This window comes from Hippopotamus amphibius, chromosome 10 (assembly GCF_030028045.1).
Source record: "Hippopotamus amphibius kiboko isolate mHipAmp2 chromosome 10, mHipAmp2.hap2, whole genome shotgun sequence".
In the NCBI taxonomy this organism is placed as follows: domain Eukaryota; kingdom Metazoa; phylum Chordata; class Mammalia; order Artiodactyla; family Hippopotamidae; genus Hippopotamus; species Hippopotamus amphibius.
The window spans coordinates 12,809,048-12,831,660 of NC_080195.1; the positions used below are offsets into that span (position 1 = coordinate 12,809,048).

Below are 22,613 nucleotides of genomic sequence, written 5' to 3' on the forward strand. Positions count from 1 at the left end.
CTGCACAGGCTCGCGCGCTCGCCCCTTCCCGCCCCGGCCCCGCCCGCGCGCCAGGTTTGAAGACTCGATCCCTCCAGCCGCAGAGGACCCACGGGTTTCCGCCCACGGCGAGCGTTTCTGCAGGTAAAATGAACCTGAAGGCCGGAAGGCCGGGCCGGGCCCCGGGGGCAGGGAGAAGGGAGGCGCGGGCGGGCCCTCCGGGAGGAAGGGGAGCCGGCCGCGGCCCGCCGGGGATCCCCGCTTCCCCTCGGGCGACCGGAGGCCTTCCCTTAGGTCACCCCCAATTCCCTGTCCCGAAACCGAAAGCCTTAACTGCCCTGCAGGGCCCCCGCCTGTTTTTCGTCGCGAAGTGTTTTCAAAACCTGAGTCGTTATCGCAGAAGACTATACCGACCCGGTTGAGCACGAAGTTCTCCAACAGATTTCTGGAGGTTCTTGATGTTCTGACCAGTCAGGGGCTCCAAGTGAAGAACACTTCCAACACTTGAGCTTACTTGGGTGTAAGTCAGGGCGACATTTTGTTCACAAATATGCATCGTTTTGTGTATGGCTGTCGTTCCTTGAGTGCTTATCTGTGCTCTTACATTGTGGCAGTGTGTTTTCTTTTCCTTTCAACAGCCCCTGGAGGTAGGAATTCCAGTTCCCACCTGGGCTTAATTAAAAAGCTTAAGTAGTTTGCTGCTTGTTAAGGGTTACACGAGTTAAACGCAGACCCCAGGAATAAAACCTAGGCCTTTATCCCTCCCAAACTGAGAGAGGACCAGTGTTTGGCAGTCCTTTTTCTGCTGCAATAAAACTGAATGGGACCCATTTCCATCCTAAACAGTGGTTGGCATGCAGTTATTTGTAAGGAAGGCACTGGTATACTGGTGGTTTTTAAGCAACCCTGTTACTCCATAGTGACGCTCAGACCCCTTCCTGTGCTGAACTTTTTTTTTTTCCTGTGCTAAACGTTCTAAAATGATGCTCCAGTTAAAGCAGCAGTAGTGGTTTCCTGTTGTTGTGTAAATTGCACTGATTTATTTAGTCTAGAGAAACTTCAGTTATAATAAAATAGTTGGCTAGAGGCAATGTCTTCTGACTTGGTCTGGAAATTTCTTTTTACAGAGGTGTCTCAGAGGTGGCAGAACTTGAAGTTGTTCTCCCTGAAGGGGAAGTCTTCCCCTTCAGGGCCCAGACTTTGGGAGAGGTGAATGGGGCATTGCAGGTGAGGGAAATATGCACGAGGGCTCTTGGAGTGGGCCAGGTGCAGGCAGTGATTCTTCATTTAGTGAGAAGGCTGAACAAGAAGAAATCAAACGGGTAAGTGGTTGAGGGCCAGATTCTGGAGAGTTTGTACTTCTTGAGGTAAACTTTAGTGTGCATTAAGTGATGCTCAGAATCATTAATGAGTGTCCCTAGGAAAAGTTTTGAAAATGGTCTTTTTAAAAAAAATTTTTGTGGAGTATAGTTGATTTACAGTGTTAGTTTCAGGTGTACAGCAGAGTGCTTCAGTTACGCGTATGTTCATTCTTTTTCAGATCCTTTTCTCATGTAGGTTATCACAGAATATTGAGTAGAGTTCCCTGTGGTATACACTAGGTCCTTATTGGTTATCTGTTTTATATAGAGTAGTATGTGTGTATGTTAGTCCCAAGCTCCTAATTTATCCACTGCATGCCTGCCTGCTCGCCCCTCCCCGCCCAGGGTTCCCCTTTGGTACAGGTAAGTTTGTTTTCAATATGTGTGTTTCTGTTTTGTAAATAAGTTCATTTGTATCAATTAAAAAAAAAATTAGATTCCACATGTGAGTGATATCATATGTTTGTCTTTCTCTGTTTGACTTCAATTAGTATGATAATCTCTAGGTCCATCCATGTTGCAAATGGCATTATTTCATTATTTTTTATGACGAGTAATATTCCATTGCATATGTGTACTATGTCTTTATCCATTCCCCTGTCGATGGACATTTAGGTTGCTTCCGTGTCTTGGCTGTTGAAAATGGTCTTAAAGGTGGTTAGTCTGGCAGAATTAGGCAGTTTGGATGAGCTCCTGTGGGGATGGTAGAAAAGTGCAGCTGGCAACAACAGTGTACCACCGGATGTTTTCTTCCCTACAGGAAACTTTTGGGAAATTTAAATATGAGTTACTGTGTTCAAGCATAGACAGATAAAGTGACTGAAGTAGGGGGAAAAAAAAAGTCAATATATTTAATAATTTCGTAAGGTGTTATTCATCTGGGAAGTAAACTACGTTATTACTGTAAATGAAGTTTAATCACATACTTTATTATGAATACTTTAGCAGTGGGAGAAATAGTATAAATGTATTACAAGGGGCCAGAAAAGGAATTATATTAAGAAAACATTGCCAAACACCAGAATATTACTAAATATTAGAACTGGAATATATATGCCAGCAAACACAAAATGCTATTGAATCTATTTGCAGGGTAGAGAGAGAAGTTCGAGTTGGGGGATAGGAATTGCCTTGTGGTTAGACAAGAACAGAAACTAGGAGAACTAGGCTAGAGAGAACCATGGGAGGCAGGCTTCAGCTCTCCCTAGAAGCAAGTAATCATGAAGCGTGTGCCACCTAATCCAGCTGCCCCTGGGGACCAGGCCGTCAAGTGTCACAATGAGCAAGTCTAGGCATAAACCTAGGGAAACCAGAGCTACTTAGGTTGGCTGTCTCAGTCATCTCTTCACCCTCATTCTCACTGCCCCTTCTCCCACTACAGTTACTCTGAAAAGACTGAGCCAGCCTTTTTTCTAGCCTGACCACCTTTAGTTGTAAAATTGGTATCAAAAATGGTTAAACAATCATTCCCATGCAATGCTAAGAAATAAATAATAGAGCTCTAAAGCCTGCTGTTTTAAAATACCAAAAATATTTTTCTTTGGGGCTTGAAAACTTACAAAAATAATAATGGTCCCTGTATGAAAAGGGATTTTCATATATAATTATATATATATATTAAAAAAGACAGGGCTATTTTCCCACCAGCATTTCTAAAATGGTGATGTATTCTCCCAGGGGGTAGGGATGAGGAATATGATAGTCCAAAACCAGAATGCCAGATGCCTTCCTGTCCTCCATTTCCTTTGCTTTTAACATTCAACCCTGCTGCTTGAATAGTCTAAGCCCAGTTATCTTTCAAGCCAGCTGTTAAAATTTTAAAACTGTGCAAAGAACAAGAGAGTGTACATATTTTGAGCTTTTTCTTTTTCCTGTTGACATGCGTGGTGTCCTCAGTCCGGTAAGTGTTAAACTGGTTTTCCATTGTGACTGTGACTTTCATATATGGTATACTCCCATGGTCATACCAATATTTTTGCAAAACCAGAAAGCATTTTCCCGATGTCATTGTAACTAAGTGTGAATATCCACATGGTTATTTCTGGTCAGTTATTTGTTAGATACTAGAGTCATAATTCACATCTGATTGCATTGTGTTTATTTTCTTCATTAAGTAATTGGTGGGCTTTATTAAACCTTAATCAGTTTCATAGAGAAGGTCAGTTTCTCAATTAAGTTGTCTAAATGGAGGGGATTTTTATCTGTATGTGAAGCAGATTTAATAAACTAATACCCAGAATCTAACAGTAAGGAGCCATGTCACTTGTATCGAAAAGTTAACACAGTTGTATTAAAAATTACCTCGTCTCTTCAGTCCAATGAAATTGTATTCCTTTCCTAGGCATATCTGTTATGAAATTTATGTTGATAGCATTAGAATTTTATTTCTGTTTCTTGGTTTATAATTTATAATTTTCATGTGGATTAAGTGTAACTCAGAATAATCTTTCTTCAGTCTGTTATGGTTGAAGTCAAATTTGAAATCTATGGATAATATAGCTTTTTTTTCTAACAATGTCATGATTCCTACTTTCTCTTAGTCTTTTAGGGGGATTCTGTTTTTCTCTCCCGGGAGTGCTGTCATTTGCCAGTAAGTTTATGTTGTTGCAGAGTTTTCTGCTAAAATTCAAGAGCGTATTTATCAACGCAAGTACCAGATTGGCGTTGCCAAAGGCAGATAGGGATTTTACCTTCAGATGCTTTAGCATATGATATTATGACACTAAAAAAAAACTAATAAGTTGTTTTCTACATGCATAAATTACACAGAGATGATATTGGTTAAACTATTAGTTATTTCTATTTCTGGGTAAAAACCAGGCCAAAACTTGCTGGCTTTAAAAACAGCAAGTTAATTTTTTCTTACAGTTCTGTGGGTTGGCTGGGCAGTTCGCTGGATCTCTCACCTGAACTCACTCAGGCTTACTCAAGGCATTGAGTTCAGTTGATGGCTGGATGATCCAAAATGGCTTAACTCATATATCTGATGGTTGGTGCTATCAGCTGGGGGGCCTTGGTTCTTCTCCAGATGGCCTTTTATCCTCTGTGAGGCTAGAGTTATAGCATGATGATCTCAGAGCAGGACTCCAGGATAGCCAAATCCAATGCAAAAGCACTTATTAAACCTCTGCTTGCTTCACATTTGTTGATGTGACATTGGTCAAAGCAAGTCACATGGCCAAGGCCAGAGTCTGTATGGGAGTGGGCTTAGATGGTATCTCTTGATGGGAGGAATGCCAGAGAATTTGTCTGCATTTTTTTCTCTATACTGGAATCTTTTCCCCTCTCTTCTAAAAACCTATGCCTTTTTCCTTTGTAAGTAACTATAATCCCAAATTGGAAAAGTGTTGCCTGACCCCCTTACTTTGGCATGGCTAAAATGGAAGCATTGTATGCAAACAAAAACATGTCATTAACAAACAAGGGTTAAAATGTAATCATTTCAATTGACTAATCACAAAAATAGTCATTAAATTAACAGATTAAGATTTATTTTTTAAGTCATGCTTATGCTTACCGAACATCCCAAACCAAAACTAGCCAGTATTGTAATTTCCATTCATACACTGGGTTATCCTCCCAACTAGTAGTTGTTTGAGGAGAAGAGAAGAGCAGTGGGCAGAAAAAAAGGAAAAGGGAGCTAAGAACTGTACAGTGGTGCCTAGAAATCTATACTAAGAAATAATAGCACAGAAATGATGCATACCGTCTGAGTGAGGTAGATGGCACTTGATGCAACAAAATGGTTATAATAAAAACCACAGCGATGAAAAAAAGCCTTGTATTTACTGAGGCATTGTAATTTGCAAAACATTTTACATCTTATCACATGTATCCTCAGGATAGCTACATAAAGATTGTGTTGATTCCCATTTTCCAGCTAATTACAAGTTAGGGAGCTTCGTTATCCTGTTCAAAACTGTAGCACTGTTATAGCTGATAACCAACTCTGCGCTTGTTTCACAATAAAATTTCATGCAAAACATAAACTGTAAGACAAAGAAATAAGGAGTTTTGAAGTTTTACCAAACAAAAGAAACGAAGAAACTGATGTCCGTTTTTGTTTATTTTAGTAATGGCTAGAAATCATACATGGGATAGGATTTAGTCTCCCCATACTTCTGAATCAATGAAGAGAAAATGGGAAGCAAAACTGAAGCAAATTGAAGAACGAGCATCCTATTATGAGAGGAAACCATTATCCTCAGTGTACAGACCAAGATTGTCCAAGCCAGAAGAACCACCATCCATTTGGAAACTATTTCATCGGCAAACTCAAGCTTTTAATTTTGTTAAAAGCTGTAAAGAGGTAATTTTTCTCATCTTTTTTTTTCAGGGCTATTATAACTTAAGATTTCCAAAAAGAGTCTACTGTTTGTTTTCATTTCAGGCAAATATTTTACCAGAAGAATTTAATTGCAGTCTTTTTACACTCTTTAGGAAAAATATCCCTATGAATCATTAACTATTTTATTTTATATTAATAATGAAAAAAAAGACATATCTAGTGCCAAATTGTTTAAAAAATTTGTAATGACATAGAAGTGAAGCTGTGCTTAGAGGAGGAACGGCTGTATTCATGGACTGAAAAATAATAGAATGAGTTTAAGAGTTAAACTAAAATAATACCCACAGAAATATCAGGAAATGAGTAAGTGGAGTGTGAGATTTTAAGGGTGAAATGAGGGATTAGAGATTTGAATTTAAAACAATAGTAAATGAAAATGTCTCAAATGTCATAGCTCAGAGTTACTAAGCCCTAGAACTTAAATCATAGTACCAAAGCACACGTATTTCTTTCTACTGTCGCTTTTGTGCTTTGGAGTAGAGAGTGCATTTATCATAATTTCCAACACATTAGGAAAGTGGGAGGAAGAAGTACTTGCTACATGCTGCTAGCTTCACAAAGGGCATGGTGCTCAAAAATAAACAGCAGGTGTATATTGCACATCTTTTGTTTGTTGGGCACTGTGGGGAATATAAAGAAATGTAATGAGAAGGTGCATCAATTCAGCATAAATCCGGCATAAATATATTATGCTTCTGATCATTGATGATATATAAAAACTCATGCTAAAAGATTTTAAGGAGGAGGACCTACTTTCCTAAGTAAAGAGAAGCTCACTCACATCTCATGAGAATAGTTTAGGAAATAAAAGAAAAGCCTTTTGGGTGCATTTTGTATAACCCTAATTCAGGTATCAGAAATTAAAATACTGACAGGTTCATTTGATCTTGACTTTTAAAAAAAATACAGCTGTATGATTGATGGATTTACCAATCATCAGTTGCTAAAATTTATCCCTAGAAAATTTTTTTTTATTGTTTTTTATTTTTTGGGGGGTACACCAAGTTCACTCATCTGTTTTTATACACATTTCCCCATATTCCCTCCCTCAACTCCCCCCCCCCCACCCTCCCCGTCCCAGTCCTCTAAGGCATCTTCCAAAGATTTTTAATGGAGTTGGTAACTTAGTCTTTTCACCATTTCTCTCATGAAAATGGAAGTTTAGTTCCTTTATAGGCTCAATAGCTACCTTTAGCTAAGTGGAAGCAAAGGAATACTTGTGTATTCCTTTTCTATGAGAAACAATTTATAGTTACTTGTTAAAGTTTAGCATTTTAAAACTTTACTTAAGCTTTTAAGATTAACATACAAATATTATATTAAAAAAATGGTTCCCATGTGTTTTTGTATGTTCTAGGAAATTTATTAATTTTAGTCCAAATAATTTATAATAATGTTCAGGTAGTTTTAAAAAATAAGTTCAGTTTCATAAACTAGCAGATAAAACTATAATAGGAAGTCAAATGAGTGACTGAAAAATGACCTTTTTTCTTTTTAGTCTGGATGTTCTGATTGCTTCTGCCTTGAACATGTACTACCTGAGTTACTAAATATAAATATAAATAACTAGATTTTGATTGGCATAGATTTATTGGTTAATTTTCTTGTTTTCAGTAATACAAATGTTCCATGAAACTTTGGATGATAAAATTCTTTATGAACATTTAATGGCTACAGTTGATTTTAAATTTGCATTTTACTTATTTTTTGAATATTATATTTTTTGCCAGTTTTTTAAAAAATTTATAACGAGAGATTTAAGTCTGTATTCATATATAAGAACAGTGCTTGTCAAATAGTAAACACAATATAAGTGTATATTATTACTACTATTAACACTCTTTCCTCACTGGGACTAATATTATAAATAGTCCAACTATAGTAAGAAGTTCAGAACTGAGGTTGTATTTTAGTGGAGTTTGGAATGAGGTTCTAGGTCCCTTCATTCTGGTGCAAGATTGCCAGTTTTCGCTGCAAAACTTCAGTGTGCTTGTCTTGAAAAAGCTGTTATTTATATTGAGGAATAGTGGCAGCTATCTTTAAGTTTGAGGTTTTTTTTTTAAGCTCTTTATTGGAATATAATTGCTTTACACTCTTGTACCAGTTTTTGAGGTACATCAAAGTGAATCAGCTGTATTTATACATATATCCCCTCCCTCCTGCGACTCCCTCCCACCCTCCCTGTCCTGGCCTGCTAAGGGGCCCTCTAAGAGTATTATTTTTGATTTTATAAAGGATGTTCATGTATTTGCTTTGGAATGCAAAGTGGGTGATGGACAACGTACTTACCTCGTAACAACCTATGCTCAACTTTGGTTTTACTATAAATCCCGGTAAGTAGCTTTTAAAGGACAACACTTTTTTTTTTTAAACATACAATAGACTGCATTTATTTAGAATGTACAATTTGGTATCCCAATCTCCCAATTCATTCCCCCCCAACCCTCCCCGCTTTCCCCACTTGGTGTAAAGGACAACACTTTTAAAGTTACATTTCCTCCATCTGGAAATGCTTCTGAAATTAAATCAGGCTACCTTGGCTTTCATAGTTCTCAATCACACAGTTAGTTACTGCTTTACTGTTAGAATTGAATTCTGGAGTTTCCTTATCATAGCAACACTGAATTATCTCACCAGGTGCCAGGAGAGAGAAATTGTGTTTTGAATCCCTTTACCATGTGATGACACAGTTCCTCCCATCACTTTTCTTTGTTCAAATTACTATAAACCTTTTATTTGTATATGATGCCACTAAGCAGTTTATCATTTGCTAATCAAGTCAGCATCTGTTCTTAATAACCCATCTTAAAGTCATACCTCTTGATGCCAGTGAGGATGAAACTGCAAATGTGAGCATTGAAAGCTCATTACTGTCAGGTGATTCAGAATGTGTGTAACCAGTTTTTAAAATATTCCTAATGAAAATATGAAACTTAGAAGTCCTCATTAAAAAATTCTTGGAATCCCAAGAATATGTGATCCTGGGATCCCAGTTTGAGAAAGTTCGTTTCTCAGACAATATTTGCTTCATGGTGATACCAGAAGCAAATGTAGAAGTGTTACCTGATATCAGAATCATCTGTGAATTAATAACCGCATGAAGTTGACTATATTTTCCAGTAAAATAATGTTACAGAATATGATTGTTACATCTTGTTTGATGGAAACTTGATACTGGTCCTTACACCTGTGGTAAGCAGCTCTCGACTTTATGCTGTCTTCATTATGTTAGAATTACCTGTCATTAAATCACAATTCATACACTGTCTTGAGATATAAGAGCAACTTCTGTGATTTAAAAGGTGTGAGATATAATCCTAACAATCTTGAATTACTCAATTCAGAAGAAATCTATTACACTGCTATGAAGTCATTCCTGAAAATGCTGTGTGCAAGCTTTATTTCGATTTGGAATTTAACAGACTTGCCAATCCAGGAGCTGATGGGAAAAAGATGGTTGCATTACTTATTGAGGTAATTACAGACTCAGGTTTTTCTCCTTATATCTACCTGTATATCTCTACATTCAATCATTAAATGAACCTATGTAGTATATAGGTTCTGTGTTTCTCCTCCTTTTTCTTATTACTCTTCCTTTTGACTTTCATTTCTTAATGTCACTTCTCTGAGTACACTTCTGAAAAGGAGGAAGGTTCAGTTTATGCCCATATATTTTGTAATATTACTGTATCTATTAAAAAAAACAGAATGGTGGCAGTTTGGGAATTTTCTGTTTCTTGTGTATTTTTTGCATTACAAATAGTTGACTGGTGAACATTAGGCGAAGTAATTTTTACTGTAAAAATTGAGTACTGAGATAAACTTCAAGAAAATTTTGATAAAAATAGTATCAGAAGTTTTGAGCTGGCAGAAATTTTGGAAAATGTTCTTTCTTACATCATCATAAATGAAGCTAAAGCCTAGAGAGTCTTAATTCCAACTCCAGGTCCAACACTAGTTACTGGCAAAACCTGGTCTAGAAATACAGTTATCAGTTCTCTCTCTCTCTCTTTTTTAAAATATTTATTTTTTATTTGGCTGTGCCAGGTCTTAGTTGAGGCATGTGGGATCTTTTAGTTGCAGCATGTGGGATCTAGTTCCCTGACTAGGGGTTGAACCCAGGCCCCCTGCATTGGGAGCTCAGATTCTTAACCATTGGACCACCAGGGAAGTTCCTCAGTTCTCTTTGTTTTTAGCAAAGAGAAAAAGTAGTTGTGGTATATACGAGTATATTTGATTTAGCAGTATCAGCCAGGAAGTTAGTAATAAAAGGAATATGGGCTTGTGCAACTAAACTCTATTAGGTTCATTTATAAAATCTTTTAAGATTGTATTGCATTAAGGTGTACTAAAAGTATATTGACTATTGTTTGGCCTCAGGTGATATTAACTACTTTTTGTTTTAGATGTTAGCTGTAGATGACCTGTTTTATAATGTTAAAAATACATCCAAATTAAAATGTTTTTGATTCAGAATACCTGCTGATTATGTTGGATCTCTACATTTTATTTTAAATTTATTTGAAAAATGTATACAAATACTGTTTTTTAAAAAATCATAATTTTAGCTTTCTCCTGACTTTGAAGCAAAAGAAATATACATAAGTTCCCCCTAGCCCTCCCAAAAAACAACAAAGAAGTTATGTTTTTCTTAAGATGGCCATTGGACCCTTAAAAGTAAATTTAAATGTTTTATTTCATTATAGTTGGTAAGTCATGTTTAGTTTTTAACCTTAATTACATTTTTAATAATCCATAGATATTGACTCTTTTCTAACATATGTTACACTTCTACAATCTAAGGTAGGAATTGTTATGTGGGCTCTGTGTGGCCAACAAGGAATTAAGATTCAGAGATTTTCACTGGCACTTTAGTGTGGTGATACTGTTAAAAAAAAAAAGTATTAATACTTCATTGTATTAGAAACTAGAAACTTATCCCTAATGGAATCAACATTAATGCAAATCCCATTTGTAACAAGGATTAATAAACACTGGTATGGCAAAGATCATGGAGGTGTTTAAATTTTTTTCCTCATAAATTTTTATACAGTCTTATCCAGATTAGTCTTGAACAACTAATCTTTTACATCAACAAAAGTTGGAAAAAGTTGTAGAAATCTGAGTTTAAAATGATACAGCATAAAAAAATTATACAACATTTTTATTTAACATGTTCATCATGTTGGTAGAAAAGTTATTAGGATTATTTTACTTAGTATAACCTTTACAAATGATTATATTGAAATTAATTTCATTTATTGGTTACTTTGTACGTAACAAGTGTATAATACAGTAAGTACTTTTCCTTTAGCGTCTCCGTGTGAGACATAGGTTAGCTATTGTAACAAATTGTTAATAAATAACTGGCTAATAATATCTAGTGATAATATATAATGCCTTTTGACTTAACTGACAATTTCAGTAAGCCACTGCTGCTAAATGGAATGAATTCTTGTACGCTAAAGCATTTATAAAGCTATTGTTGACCGGTAACATTGCTTAAATAATCATATATTTTTAACTTCTGAATTTTACAACTTATATTTAAATAAATTAAAACTTAAAATTGATTTACAATATTAGTTTCAGGTGTACAACATAGTGATTCAAAATTTTTGTAGATTATACTTCATTTATAGTTATAAAATGTTGGCTATATTCCCTATAACTTAAAATTTTATTTACAGTTTAATCTGGGGAAAAGAACTTAAGGGGATTATGATTATTTTTATTACCTACAGAGTTATTACATTTATTTTGTATAGCTCCAAAGTACAAAACTAGACTTTATTAATTGATCAAAATTTTTTCAGCTTCTTAGTGTCAGTGTGCCTAGGCATTAAGAATACAGTGGTTAGCCCAAAGAGACATGATTTCTGCCTTCACAGAGTTTATCATGTAATGGAGGATAATAAGTTAGGATAGATTTAGCTGCCATAATGAAGACCTAAAATTAAAGGGGCACAAATTGATATAAAATTGCAGCTGTGTGAGTACTACAGAGGTAGAGTATATGGGGGAATTTGATGTAGATAAGGAAATTGAGGAAGCCTTCTCTGAGAAAGAATTTACTGAAGAGTAGAATCAGAGAGCATGGTAGGAGGTGTTATGCTATAATACCAAAATAACATTAATAAACACAGTTTATTGCATAACTATTAAGTATCTAAGTGTTTGGCAGTATACAAACATTTTTGCTAATCCCAAGATACCCCTGCATGGTGGTTCTTAGTACCTTTCTTTTGCAAAAGAGAAGACGGAGGCTTCAGGAGAAGTGAATTGTCATGTAGCTGCACAGCTAATGCTTTTAAGCAGTTACAGGTGCCAAGCATTGGGCCAGGTCTTTACTCTCTTTTTCTCTGCTCCTTACAACAACCCGAGAAGTTGGGTTTTATTATCCTGTTTTGCAGTTGAGGAGTGTTAGGTTTGGATTTGACTAAAGTAACAGAGCTGGTAAGTGGCAAAGCCAGAATTCAAACCTGGATCTTTCTGACTCCTAATCATGTGCTCCTAACCCCATGCTCACTACCTTCCTGTGCTGTATAAGTGCCTTCATTACCAGCATCATCTAGCCCTGGAAGCCATGTTCTTAGAGGTAGATTTGGGTTCAGTGTACGTGAGGAACTTTCTGAAAACCAAAACTATAAACAGTGGAATTGTGACTTTTTAACTCATAGATAATATTTAAAGAGATGCTTGAAAAGAAATATTTTTATTGTGATTTTAGAGATTAATGTGTAAGGTAAATTGTTCGAATTCTGAGAGGCCTTTAATCCTGAGAGGCTATGAATTTTTAAACATAAACATGTATAATAATTGAAATATGTATATTTCAATACATAAGTAATTTGGTAAAATTGTTATGGGATAATCTGATATCAAAGTAAAAAACAGATTAGGCTTATTTATACCAAGATATTTGAATTTTGTTCATGGAAAAATTTTGAAGCAAATTAAAAAACTGTTTTACTTGTTTTCAGCATGTTTGTAAAGCACTTCAAGAGTTTTACAGGGTTAGTTGTTCAGCGGAAGATGTTCTCAACTTGGATTCTAGCACTGATGAAAAATTTAGCCGCCATTTAATATTTCAACTCCATGATGTGGCATTTAAAGATAATATTCATGTTGGTAAGTGTACTTTTTTTTTTAAAAAGTCACAGTTATATTGAAAAACTTATATTTTCCTTTCCTCTTTTTTTACAATTATTTTTTTTTATTGGAGTATAATTGCTTTACAATGTTGTGTTAGTTTCTACTGTACAATGAAGTGAATCAGCTATATGTATACCTATATCCCCTCCCTTTTGGACCTCCCTCCCACACCCCAACCTCTATCCTACCCATCTAGGTCATCACAGAGCACTAAGCTGAGCTTCCTGTGCTTTATAGCATGTTCCCGCTAGCTATCTATTTTATGCATGGTAGTGTATATATGTCAATCCTAATTTCCCAATTCCTCCCACCCTCCCCTTCCCCCACTGTGCCCACATTTCCATTCTCTATGTCTACGTCTCTATTCCTGCCCTGCAAATAGGTTCATCTGTACCATTTTTCTAAATTCCACATATATGCATTAATAGACGATATTTGTTTTTCTCTTTCTGGCTTACTTCTGCCTGTATGACAAGATTCTAGGTCCATCCACATCTCTACAAATGACCCAGTTTTGTTCCTTTTTTATGGCTGAGTAATGCCATTGTATATATGTACCACATCTTCTTTATCCATTCTTCTGTCAGTGGATATTTAGGTTGTTTCCATGTCCTGGCTATTGTAAATAGTGCTGCAGTGAACGTTGGGGTACATGTGTCATTTTGAATTATGGTTTTTTCAGGGTATATGCCCAGGAGTGGGATTGCTGGGTTATATGGTAGTTCTATTTTTAGTTTTTTAAGGAACTTCCGTACTGTTCTCCACAGTGGCTGTATCAATTTACATTCCCACCAACAGTGCAGAAGGGTTCCCTTTTCTCCATAGCCTCTCCAGAATTTATTGTTTGTAGATTTTTTGATGATGGTCATTCTTATCGGTGTGAGGTGATACCTCATGGTAGTTTTGATTTGCATTTCTCTAATAATTAGTGATGTTGAGCATCTTGTGCCTCTTGGCCATCTGTATGTCTTTGCTGAAAAGAAGGTCTTCTCATTTTTTAATTGGGTTGTTTGTTGTTTTGATAATTGAACTGCATGAGCTGTTTGGGTATTTTGGAGATTAATTCTTTGTCCATTTGCTTTGTTTTAAAATATTTTCTCCCATTCTGAGGGTTGTCTTTTCGTCTTGTTTATGGTTTCCTTTGCTATGCAAAAGCTTTTGTTTAATTAGGTCCCATTTGTTTATTTTTGTTTTTATTTTCATTACTCTAAGAGGTGGCTCAAAAAAAAGATCTTGCTGTGGTTTATGTCAAAGAGTGCTTTTCGCATGTTTTCCTCTAAAAGTTTTATAGTGTCCAGTCTTATATTCAGGTCTTTGATCCATTTTGAGTTTATTTTTGTGTATGGTATCAGGTTGTCTTCTAATTTCATTCTTTTACATGTAGCTGTAAAAGTTTTCCCAGCATCACTCATTGAAGAGGCTGTCTTTTCTCCATTGTACGTTCTTGCCTCCTTTGTCATAAATTAGGTGACCATATGTGCATTGGTTTATATATATATTTCTGTTTTTGTGCCAGTACCATACCATCTGATTACTGTAGCTTTGTTGTATAGTTTGAGGATGGGGAGCCTGATTCCTCCAGCTCTGTTTTTTTTCCCTTAAGATTGCTTTGGCTATTTGGGGTCTTTAGTGTTTCCATAGAAATTGTAAAGTTTTTTGTTCTAATTCTGTGAAGAACACCATTAATAATTTGATAGGGATTGCATTAAATCTGTAGATTACTTTGGTTAGTATAGTCATTTTCATGATATTGATTCTTCCAATGCAGGAACATGGTGTATATCTCCATCTGTTTATGTCATCTTTGATTTCTTTCATCAGTGTTTTATAGCTTTCTGAGTGCAGGTCTTTTGCCTCTTTAGGTAGGTTTATTGCTAGGTATTTTATTCTTTTTGTTGCGATGGTAAATCAGATTGTTTCCTTAATTTCTCTTTCTGATTTTTTGTTGTTCGTGTATAGGAATGCAAGAGATTTCTGTGCATTAATTTTGTATCCTCCAACCATACCAAATTCATTGATTAGTTCTAGTAGTTTTCTGGTGGCATCTTTAGGATTTTCTTTGTATAGTATCATGTCATCTGCAAACAGTGACAGTTTTACTTATGAGAACTTTTCCAATTTTTGGATTCCTTTTATTTCTTTTTCTTCTCTGATTGCTGTGGCTAGGACTTCCAAAATTATGTTGAATAAGAGTGGTGAGAGTGGACATCCATGTCTTGTTCCTGACCTTAGTGGGAATGCTTTCAGTTTTTCACCATTGAGAATGATGTTTGCTATGGGTTTGTCATATATGGTTTTTATTATGTTGAGGTAGGTCCCCTCTGTGCCCATTTTCTGGAGAGTTTTTATCATAAATGGGTGTTGAATTTTGTCAAAAGCTTGTTCTGCATCTATTGAGATGATCATATGGTTTTTATTCCTTAATTTGTTAATATGGTGTATCACATTGATTGATTTGCATATATCAAAGAATCCTTGCATTCCTGGAATAAATCCCACTTGATTATGGTGTATGATCCTTTTAATGTGGTGTTGGATTCTGTTTGCTAGTATTTTGTTAAGGATTTTTGCGTCTGTGTTCATCAGTGGTATTGGTCTGTGATTTTCTTTTTTGGTGATATCTTTGTCTGGTTTTGGTATCAGGATGATGGTGGCCTTGTAGAACAAATTTGGGAGTGTTCCTCCCTCTGCAGTTTTTTGGAGGAGTTTGAGAAGGCTAGGTGTTAGCTCTTCTCTAAATATTTGATAGAATTTGCCTGTGAAGCCATCTGGTCTTGGAGTTACATTTGTTGGAAGATTTGTTTTTAGTTTATTTCTTCGTTGCTGCACACAGGCTTTCTCTAGTTGTGACGAGCAGGGACTACTCTTTTTTGAGGTGCACGGGCTCCTCATTGCTGTGGCTTCTCTTGTTGCAGAGCATGGGCTCTAGGTGCATGGGCTTCAGTAGTTGCAGCACATGGGCTCAATAGTTGTGGTGCATGGGCTTAGTTGCTCCGCAGCATGTGGGATCTTCCTGGAGCAGGGATCAAACCTGAGTTCCCTGCATTGGCAGGCAGATTCTTAACCACTGCGCCACCTAGGGAGCCCCTGCTGGAAGATTTTTAATTACAGTTTCAATCTCATTACTTGTGATAGGTCTGTTTATATTTTCTAACTGTTCCTGGTTCAGTCTTAGAAAATTGTACCTTTCCAAGAATTTGTTTCTTCAAGATTGTCCATTTTATTGGCATATAGTTGTTTATAGTACTGTCTTATAATCCTTTGTATTTCTGCGGTGTCAGTTGTGATTTCTCTTTTTCATTTCTAATTTTATTGATTTGTATCCTCTCCCTTTTTTTGCTTGAGTCTGGCTAAAGGTTTGTCAATTTTGTTTATCTTCTCAAAGAACCAACTTTTAGTTTTATTGATCTTTGCTATTTTCTGTTTCTATTTCATTTATTTCTGCTCTGGTCTTTATAATTTCTTTCCTTCTACTGACTTTGGATTTTCTTTGTTGTTCTTTCTCTGGTTGCTTTAGGTGTAAGGTTAGATTATTTATCTGAGGTTTTTCTTGTTTCTTGAAGTGAGATTGAATTGCTGTAAACTTCCCTCTTAGAACTACTTTTGCTGTGTCCCATAGGTTTTGGGTTGTTGTGTTTTCATTGTCATTTGTTTCTATGTATTTTTTAATTTCCTCTTTGATTTCTTCAGTACTCTCTTGATTATTTAGTAGCACACTGTTTAGCCTCCATGTATTTGTGTTTTTTACTTTTTTGTTTTCTTGTAATTGATTTCTAATCTCATAGCGTTGTGGTCAGAAAAGATGCTTGATACAATTTGTTTTCTTAAATTTTCCAAGCCTTGATGTAATCTATCCTGGAGAATGTTCTGTGTGCACTTGAGAAGAAAGTGTATTCTGCCACTTTTTGGTGGAATGTCCTATAAATATCAATTAAATTTATCTGGTCTGTTGTGTTATTTAAAAATATCTTATGTTTCCTTATTTATTTTCTGTTTGGATGATCTGTCCATTGGTGTAAGTGGGATGTTAAAGTCCCCTATACTTATTGTGTTACTGTTGATTTTCCCTTTTATGGTTGTTAGCATTTGCCTTATGTATTGAGATGTTCTTGTGTTGGGTGCATGAATGTTTATAATTGTTATATCTTCATCTTGGATTGATCCCTTGATCATTATGTAGTGTCCTTCCTTATCTCTTGTAACAGTCTTTTTTTTTTTTTTCAGATCTTTATTGCAGTATAATTGCTTTACAATGTTGTGCCAGTTCCTGCTGTACACCAAAGTGAATCAGCTATATTTATGCATATATCCCCATATCCCTTCCCTCTTGAGCCTCCCTCCCACCCTCCCTATTCCCACCCCCTAAGTCATCACCAAGCATCAAGTTACTCTCCCTGTGAAATGTAGCAGCTTCCCACTAGCCATCTGTTTTACATTTGGTAGTGTATATATGGCAATGCTAATCTCTCACTTTGTCCAAGCTTCCCCTTCCCCTCCCTATGTCCTCAGGTCCATTCTCTACATCTGCATCTTTATTCTTGCCGTGCCACTAGGTTCATCAGTACCATTTTTGTAGATTCCATATATATGCGTTAGCATATGGTATTTGTTTTTCTCTTCCTGGCTTACTTTGCTCTGTATGACAGACTCTGGGTCCAGCCACCTCACTACAAATAACTCAATTTCATTCCTTTTAATGGCTGAGTAATATTCCATTGTATATATGTTCCACATCTTCTTTATCCATTTATCTGTTGATAGACATTTAGGTTGCTTCCATGACCTGGCTATTGTAAATAGTGCTGCAGTGAACATTGGGGTACATGTATCTTTTTGAATTATAATTTTTTTCAGGGTATATGCCCAGGAGTGGGATTGCTGGTCAAATGGTAGTTCTATTTTTAGTTTAGAGAACCTCCATACTGTTCTCCATAGTGGCTGTATCAATTTACATTCCCACCAACAGTGCAGAAGGTTCCCTTTTCTCCACAGCCTCTCCAGCATTTATTGTTTGTAGGTTTTTTGACAATGGCCATTCTTATTGGTGTGAGGTGATACTTCATTGTAGTTTTGATTTGCATTTCTCTGATGATTAGTGATGTTGAACATCTTTTCAAGTGTTAGTTGGCCATCTGTATGTTTTCTTTGGAGAAATGTCTAAGTAGATTTTCTGCCTATTTTTGGATTGGGTGGTTTGTTTTTTTGATATTGAGCTGCATGAGCTGCTTGTATATTTTTGGAGATTAATCCTTTGTCAGTTGCTTTGTTGGCAAATATTTTCTCCCATTCTGAGGGTTGTCTTTTTGTCTTGTTTCCTTTGCTGTGCAGAAGCTTTTAAGTTTCATTAGGTCCCATTTATTTATCTTTGCTATTATTTCCATTAGGAGGTGGATCAAGAAGGATCTTGGTGTGATTTATGTCTTAGAGTGTTCTGTCTATGTTTTCCTTGGAGTTTTATAGTATCTGGCCTTACATTTAGGTCTTTAATCCATTTTGAGTTTATTCTGTGTGTGGTGTTAGGAAGTTGTTGTTTCATTCTTTTACATGTAACCATCCAGTTTTCCCAGCACCACTTATTGAAGAGACTGTCTTTCCTCCATTGTATATTTTTGCCTCCTTTGTCAAAGATAAGGTGACCGTACGTGTGTGGGATTATCTCTGGGCTTTCTATCCTGTTCCATTGATCTATATTTCTCTTCTTGTGCCAGTACCATACTGTCTTGATTACTGTAGCTTTGTCATATAGTCTGAAGTCACAGTCTTTATTTTAAAGTCTATTTCGTCTGATATGAGTATTGCTACTGCAGCTTTCTTTTGACTTCCATTTGCATGGAATATCTTTTTCCATCCCTTCCCTTTCAGCCTTTATGTGTCCCTAATCTGAAGTGGGTCTCTTATAGACAGCATATATATGGGTCTTGTTTTTGTATCCATTCAGCCAGTCTCTTTCTTTTGGTTGGAGCATTTAATCCGTTTACATTTAAGGTAGTTATTGATGTATATGTTCCTATTACCATTTTCTTAATTATTTTAGGTTTTTGTGGGTCTTTTTCTTCTCATGTGTTTCCTGCCTAGAGAAGTTCCTGTAGCATTAGTTGTAAAGCTGGTTTGGTTGTGCTGAATTCTTTTAGCTTTTGCTTGTCTGTAAAGCTTTTGATTTCTGTATTGAATCTAAATGAGATCCTTGCTGGGTAGAGTAATCCTTTTTTTTTTTCTTTTTTTAAATTCTTTCCCACATTTTCTGTTAGAATTTTATTTATCTTATTTTTTTTTTTTTTTTAGTTGCATTGGGTCTTCATTGCTGTGGATGGGCTTTCTCTAGTTGCAGTGAGTGGGGACTACTCTGTTGCAGTGCATGGGCTTCTCATTGTGGTGGCTTCTCTTGTGGAACACGGGCTCTAGGTGAGTGGGCTTCAGTAGTCGCAGCACACAGGCTCAGTAGTTGTGGTGCATGGGCTTAGTTGTTCCACAGCATGTGGGATCTTCCCAGACCAGGTATCGAACCCATGTCCCCTGTGTTAGCAGGAGGATTCTTAACCACTGAACCACCAGGGAAGTCCTTGGGTAGAGTAATCTTGGTTATAGGTTTTTCTCTTTCATCACTTTAAGTATATCCTGCTGCCAAGATTCTGGGTCATCTTTACTATCATCACTGTGAATTCTTTTTCAGTTAGGATGCCTTTCTTCTCTTCATTTATTTGGTTTTGTAGGTTTTTACCTTGCTCCTTCATCTGTAACATTTTTTTGTTGTCTTTTTTTCTTCCTTCTGATGGGTGGGATTGTGTTCCTGTTATACTAGTTGTTTGGCCTGAGGCTTCCAGCGCTGGAGTTTGTAGGCTATTGGGTAGAGCTGGGTCTTGGTGCTGAGAAGAGGATCTCTGGGAGACCTCACTCCAATGAATATTCCCTGTAGTCTGAGGTTCTCTGTTAGTCCAGTGGTTTGGACTTGGAGCCCCCACTACAGGAGGTTAGGCCCGACCTCCAGCTCGTGAACCAGGATCCTACAAACCACATGGGGTGGCCAAAAAAAAAGAGAGGAAAAAAGGAGTATTTTTTATGAAGAGTAGAAAATAAGATTAGAAAACTAACAGATATGTTAGAAAAAATAAAAACATAGATGAAACAACAACTGGAGGGTAAAACAACCACAATAGCAAAAAGTGTGAGGGGGAAGCCAGGAAAGGCCTTGGCTGTGGGGGGTGAGGCTCAGATAGGGGCAAGTTTTAGGCTTAGAACTCACACAGGCCCTGGTGAGGGGGTTATTCAGAGGGCAGGGCCTATGCTTAGGTTGGAAAAGGCCCTGGGGGAGCAGTGAGGGGCAGGGCTTAGGCTCAGAGTCACTGCGGGGCCTGGGAGTGCCTCTGGGCAGGAGGGGTGGTGGGCCAGGTCTGGGACCCAGCAGGCTTCCTGGGGCCCAAGTGGGAGGGGGAAACACTAGGTGGGTTCCGCCCTGATCCTCCAAGCCCCTCAGGGTCCCTCCAGGCATGGGAACCCCTCCCCTCTCCCAGCCACCCCTCAGGGACACCAGTCCTGTCTGGCCTCCACTTCTCTTACCACCTCACTCCCCACAACGTCCTACCTGGTTGTTTGGGGGTTCCTCCCTTCCTTTCCTGTTAAAGTTTTGTATTTTGTATTGTATAATGTTATGGTTATCAACCTGTCCTAAACAATGAATCATGATTTTTCATACTTTCAGGATTTGCCTTTAGTTCTAGACTTATCTTCCTATTCTAGATACATTTTAGACACATTAATGTACACAGGATATCCTTGGCATTAGTGCCTCTTGCTATAGATACTGGGATGGCCATGCATGCCTTAGTCCTGGTTTCTGTTCCAACAGGAGTCACTTCAGAAGTTATCTGGGTAATGCAGGAGAGGCCTAATTCAAGTCTTATCTGTGAGCCTCAGACCTGGATTTCTGACCTTTGCTTTAGTCTTGCCATAGCTTTTAATACATGAGGACTGGGCTTGGGTTCCAGGCCACACCCATGAAGCCCTGCTTATTGTTCCAGGCCAAACCTTAGGGTTGGGGAGAGGTCTAGATGTGCAAGCCTGATAGTAACAGGAGGATTAATTTCAGGACTGGACATTTAGAGATGTAGGCCCAGGTGTAAAATGAAGTCAGTCCAAAGGGAAACAAATAGGCAGAAAGGGAACACTGAAGACCAAGATCTGAATAAAAGCCAAAATCCTGGGTGTATCTCAAAGCAGGGGTAGGGCAAGCAGTTGATTGACTGAAGTTCAGGTAACAGGTAATCCATTTCAGAACAAGTGTCTGACAGTTTCAGCAGTACCAAGGCGAAAAGGCGTGAGCACAGTCACTAAAGGACTGGCATAAAAGTCAAAGTCTAATTGCTAGATTAGGGTAACACTAGGTCACAGTGGCCTAGTGTGCTGTGTACCTAGGACTTCTTATTATCTCCCTATTTTCTGTTAGCTTAGTTGGACATTGCTTCTCTCTTTCTTTCGCCTCATGGGTATTAGTAATTGTTGAACTTATCCCTTTCTTCACTCTTGTCTGTAACCTTGGTGATCATCCACTATCGTGGCTTCAGTTCCCATCTGTGCATTGATGACTCTCAAGTCTTTATCTGCAGCCAAGATTATTCTCCCATTAAACATCCCCAAACAGACACTTCAAACTCAGCATGTCCTAGACTAGATTCCTCATCTTTTCCCCCCAAACTTGCTCTGTCTCCTTTGAGGTGTAACCCTCCACTCAGTTACCTAAGTGGAAACGCTGTCTCTTTCTTACCTCTTTACTCAGCTAGAGTTATCTGATTATACCACGTGTGTGCCTCAAACCCATCCAGGGTTATTCCTTGCCTTCAGGGAAAAGTCCAGGTGTCTTAGTTTGCACAATGAGGCCCATTGTGCACTGGCCTCATCTCTCACCACTTGGCTCTTCTAACTCTGTTCTTCACATAGCTCCCTCTGGGGCAACATTTTCTCTACTCTTTAGGCCTTTGTGCTTTTTGATGCTGCTGACCAGTTCACCTGTTAAGACTGTTAACTTAAGTCTGTTAAGACTCAGTGTAGGTATTGTCATCTGAGAAGCTGTCTGTCATATCCCAAACCCTAAGACTTAGGTTCGTGTTCCTTTTGGGTTGCAGAGCGTGCCCAGTGCCTATCATGTCAAAGCGTTCACCACTTCCTGGGGTAATTTCTTGTTTTTGTTTTTGTGTTGTCTTCTCTGTTCTACCTCATGCTCCTTTAGGGCATGAATTGCTCTTATTCACTGTTGTGTTTCCAGAACTTATCAGATAGTGATGTTTTTATCAAGAATATTAATCATAACAATAGCAGTAGCAGCTATTGTATATATAAGAAGTCATTTAATATTTGCTGAATGAGTGACTGTTAGGTGGGCTCTACTGTCAGGGTGTGGAGATAGAGTCCTAAGCAAGATATTTCTTTGATTCCTACTTACTCCTCATAGTCTGCTCTATGACTCTTAGCCATGAGGCTAAATTTTGAGATTTGTTGCTAGGGAAGAAGAGGAGAATGGAAATTTGACAGGTAATTAGCAGGCTCTGCTACAGATATCTTCTGAAGGCAGCTGACATTCAAGCTGGCCTTTAAATCAAATTCCATCATACAGATAAAGATAAGAAAGATTTTACTTTCAGAACAGCATAAGCAAAAGTATAGAGAGAAGAGTTTGTGATTAACTGGGGGAGCAGTGGGAGTCTAGTGTGGCTAGAGTGAGAGACACAGTCAGACCTGATAAATGGGACCATCTGAGATACTCTAAAATTATAAACTGT

The 22,613-nt window shown here is 37.4% G+C and overlaps 1 protein-coding gene across 6 annotated transcripts in view; it reads left to right on the forward strand.

Annotated features, from left to right (window-relative positions):
* Nucleotides 1-5: 5 nt before the first annotated feature.
* Nucleotides 6-22,613, forward strand: part of PRIMPOL (primase and DNA directed polymerase) — a 40,448-nt gene continuing 17,840 nt past the window's right edge. For 4 of the 6 annotated variants that reach the window (XM_057696924.1, XM_057696919.1, XM_057696922.1 and 1 more), the window contains exons 1-6: nt 6-123; nt 3,881-3,930; nt 5,414-5,649; nt 7,924-8,021; nt 9,033-9,162; nt 12,672-12,819. In XM_057696924.1, coding sequence (XP_057552907.1) covers nt 5,470-5,649; nt 7,924-8,021; nt 9,033-9,162; nt 12,672-12,819 — 556 coding nt within the window. In that variant the 5' untranslated portion in view covers nt 6-123; nt 3,881-3,930; nt 5,414-5,469. Of the gene's footprint in view, nt 124-401; nt 500-3,880; nt 3,931-5,413; nt 5,650-7,923; nt 8,022-9,032; nt 9,163-12,671; nt 12,820-22,613 lie in introns of those variants that run through there. The other 2 variants (XM_057696920.1, XM_057696921.1) reach the window with 2 other exon arrangements.